This window comes from Chlamydomonas reinhardtii, chromosome 13 (genome assembly GCF_000002595.2).
Source record: "Chlamydomonas reinhardtii strain CC-503 cw92 mt+ chromosome 13, whole genome shotgun sequence".
NCBI lineage: Eukaryota > Viridiplantae > Chlorophyta > Chlorophyceae > Chlamydomonadales > Chlamydomonadaceae > Chlamydomonas > Chlamydomonas reinhardtii.
The window spans coordinates 4,289,165-4,292,962 of NC_057016.1; the positions used below are offsets into that span (position 1 = coordinate 4,289,165).

Sequence of the window (3,798 nt, forward strand, 5' to 3'; positions counted from 1 at the left end):
GGGAGGGGTAGCACAAAAACACCGCCAGACCTAACTCAAGCACCAGCCTACACCACAGCCTAACCGCAAGAACCACCACCACTGCGCGCCAGAAAAGGAAACACCAGTGCTACGCACAAGCCCCGCCCGAACCCACCCCACCCCCGCAAGTCGGTTGCTTAAGCAACACCCCAGGAGAACCGGCAGAGGAGACACAAGCAGAAAACTAAACGGGCCAGATGTGGCGCTGACTAAGCGGGCTCCAGCCCGCTGCAAGACGTGCTGTGCAGGAAGTCCCACAGCCGCCCAGGCGCTGCCACTCCAGCCAGAGCTAGTACTCATAGGATGATTCCTCAAAAAAAAAAAACTCATGGGCGCCAGACAAGCTGATGACGATAAAACGCCACGCCAGTGCCTGGAAAGAAACGCTGCCCAGAAGGAAACCTAGGGGGCCTGCACAGGTGATGCAAGCGTCAGCCGCAAGTTCAACTTCGGTGACCCACCCTGAACCTCCTCCACTTCACAAAGCGCGCCACCCGCCGACCAGATGGCAACAAAGTGCTCCAGCTTAGCCGCCTTGAGCTGTGCGGTGAGAAGCTGAGTGGGCAGAGCCGACAGGGTTTCAGGGGTTAGCGTGGCGGCAGTGAAACGCAGCTGCATCACCCTGCGCAGCTCGCTGACCACCTCCCGAACCACATGCTCCGACGTCTGCTTAGCAGGCTCGCGGGACCAGTACGCACACCAGACGGCGTACAAGAAGGTGGCCCGCAAAGTGCTCCACAGCAGCGCGCCCGCCCCCCGCGGGCCTGAGGTCCACACACCCATGCGGTCCCCCAGCATGAAGCCCGCGTCCGTCACTGGCGGCGCCGCTGCCTGGGGCGCAACGCAGGCCCACAGCTGCTGCAGCCACGTCCTCGCCTGCGCATAAGCTGGACACTCCAGGAAGATGTGCGTCAGGCTGGCCCACGCCCGCGGGCCAGGTGGCCCGCAGGCGGGGTGAGGACAGTGCGCCCCCAACCCCCCGCACCCCGTGGTCACCCGTGGACGAATGCCCTTGCCCGCCCTGTACAGCCCGCAAGGCAGGTAAGCATGTTGCATCCGGTACACCAGCACCTTTGCCCCCCGACTGGCGTGGCTGTCCCACAGCCTCCGCCACGTACCCCGCAGAAGGGACGCATCCGGGGGCAGCATGCGAGGGTCGCCCTCCACCGCCGCCGCTGCTGCCGCCGCCGCCGTGGTAGGCCCCGTGCTAGGTCCCGCCCCGCCCGCCGCCTGCTCCTGCAGCCGCGCGGAGCGCCGCGGCCCCTCACCCGAGTGCTGGGACGGGGACGCATACGACTGCAGTTCTCTCGCCGGCGTGTTCTGCTGCCCGGCGGCCGCGGAGGTGCGGTGGAGCCAGGGGTCCAGAGCCACCGGGTTATTGTGGAAGTGCTGCGCCGCCGTGGTGGTCAGCTGCGCCGCTGCACGCTGCCACTCCGCCTCCCGCTCCACCAGCCGCGACTGTGCCGCCGGCTGTGTCCCCGAACCCCCCGCCTGCTGTGCTGGCGCCGGGCACGGCATGGCTGCGGGGCGGGCCGGAGTCGGAGGTGCGGCCGGGTTAGCCGCGGTGATGGCCCGCCGCACGTCCCGCACCGTGTAGTCCGCCAAGCTGACACCCGCAATCCGGCAGTGCTCCGGGTGCACCACCACTCCAGCTTCAGGCGCCAGGAAGTACGGCGCCCGAGGCCACGCCCCTGCCCGTTCCCCTGGTGATGCTGCATCGTACGCCGCCCGCTCTTCAAAGGTCCACAGGTGCAGCGGCTTGCGATGCTGCAGCACACAGGCAGGCTGCCACACCCCATCCACTGCCGGGGGCAGCACACCAGGCCCAGGCTCCAAGAGCCGCCCCGTGTAGTGGACGTAGGACACAGCCCCCGCAGCGTTAGCCACCCACAGCTGGTCCAGGCTAACCCGCCACTGTGGCGGCGCCGCTGGCGGCTGAGTGGCTGGCTGCGGCGGATGCTGTTCCACACCCGCGCTCCGCACGTGGCCGACCGCGGCCGCCAGCCGGGCAGGCAGCCCCGCTGGCGCCGGCGCGTCGCTGTACACCCACGCCCACGTGGTGGCGGAGTCCGGGCGCACATGGGTAAGCAGCGCCCGGGTGAGCATCTTCCAGGGTTGCCGGCCTGGCTGGGCAAGGAGGGCGAAAGTCTTAGCTTGCAGGGCAGACAGGAACGCAGGCAGGTCGACGTGGTTGACACCCCCGTCCTTGTACGGCAGACAGGCCGTTTCCCGCTTTGGCAGCAGGAGCGGGTTCCCGTGCGACACCAGGCTGGCGTCCTCAGCGTGCATGGAGCGCGCAGCAAATGGTGCAGGAGACCCACGCTGACATGACGGTGCTGGAGTCTTGCCTTCGTGCCGCGCAGGGGGCATGCCTTCCGTGGCGCCACTGCCTCGCTGCCAGCCCGGCAGCGTCGCCCCACTCCTGTGGGGCGGCTATCCTGGCGCGGAGTCGGCTGTCCCTTCCAGGCTGCGTACTGCAGCCGCCGTCAACGGATGCGGCGGGCCGTGTGGTATGTTGGGATTGGGACGTGGGTCACCTGCGCCTGCGCTTCGTGTGTGTGTATGCGCCCACGGCCGTGGCGGACAAGACTGCGTTCTTTGCCGGGCTGCATACCCACCTGGCCACGGACAGGGTGCTTGTTGTCGGTGGGGACTGGAACTGTGTCACCGATGCCAGTCAGGAGGCGGCCCCTAGCCCGTCACGTGCTGCAGGTGCCCCGCAACTTGCCAGCCTCCTCGCCCAGTTCAGTCTGGTGGACCCTTGGGCGAGCAAGCGTGGCGGCGCCAAGGGCTACACGCATCCGTCAGCGCCACATCTGGCCCGTTTAGTTTTCTGCTTGTGTCTCCTCTGCCGGTTCTCCTGGGGTGTTGCTTAAGCAACCGACTTGTGGGGGTGGGGTGGGTTTGGGCGGGGCGAGTGCGTAGCGCTGGTGTTTCCTTTTCTGGCGCGCGGTGGTGGTGGTTCTTGCGGTTAGGCTGTGGTGTAGGCTGGTGCTTGGGTTAGGTCTGGCGGTGTTTTTGTGCAACCCCTCCCGGGGGGCGGGGGGGCCAGCCTTCTGCTCTGTCTGCCGGGTCGGGGTGGGGTGGGGTGGGATGGATGGGGGTGGTGGGTGGCGGTTTTCGAGGTGTTTGTTTTCTGTTTTTCTTCTCTTTTCTTCTCTTCTTGCCCTGTCAGGGTTCTGGTCTCGGGGACCAGGCTGCTTTCCGGCAGTAGGGGGGCAGCGCGTCTGCCCCTGTTCAACCTTGTAAGGATGATTCCTCAAAACAAAATCACCCTGCGCAGCTCGCTGATCACCTCCCAAACCACATGCTCCGACGTCTGCTTAGCAGGCTCACGGGACCAGTACGCACACCAGACGGCGTACAAGAAGGTGGCCCGCAAAGTGCTCCACAGCAGCGCGCCCGCCCCCCGCGGGCCTGAGGTCCACACACCCATGCGGTCCCCCAGCATGAAGCCCGCGTCCGTCACTGGCGGCGCCGCTGCCTGGGGCGCAACGCAGGCCCACAGCTGCTGCAGCCACGTCCTCGCCTGCGCATAAGCTGGACACTCCAGGAAGATGTGCGTCAGGCTGGCCCACGCCCGCGGGCCAGGTGGCCCGCAGGCGGGGTGAGGACAGTGCGCCCCCAACCCCCCGCACCCCGTGGTCACCCGTGGACGAATGCCCTTGCCCGCCCTGTACAGCCCGCAAGGCAGGTAAGCATGTTGCATCCGGTACACCAGCACCTTTGCCCCCCGACTGGCGTGGCTGTCCCACAGCCTCCGCCACGTACCCCGAA

The 3,798-nt window shown here is 67.1% G+C and overlaps 1 protein-coding gene across 1 annotated transcript; it reads right to left on the minus strand.

The window, feature by feature from the left end:
• CHLRE_13g600238v5 (uncharacterized protein) lies at positions 1–2,220 on the minus strand. Its single transcript, XM_043069796.1, has 2 exons — positions 1,140–2,220; positions 1–908 (listed from the first exon to the last, which is right to left on the minus strand). Exons 1-2 carry the CDS (start codon positions 2,125–2,127, stop codon positions 424–426), a joined length of 1,473 nt encoding a protein of 490 aa, XP_042917771.1. The 5' UTR covers positions 2,128–2,220; the 3' UTR covers positions 1–423.
• Between the last annotated feature and the right edge of the window lie 1,578 nt (positions 2,221–3,798).

What these genes read in the sequence shown, in the direction of transcription:
- CHLRE_13g600238v5 (XM_043069796.1), bottom strand. Translation starts at nt 2,127, where the DNA reads ATGCTCACCCGGGCGCTGCTTACCCATGTGCGCCCGGACTCCGCCACC. An exon ending in GGATGCGTCCCTTCTGCGGG is followed by an intron (nt 909 to 1,139) that starts GTACGTGGCGGA and finishes TGGAGTGTCCAG; the next exon opens with CTTATGCGCAGGCGAGGACG.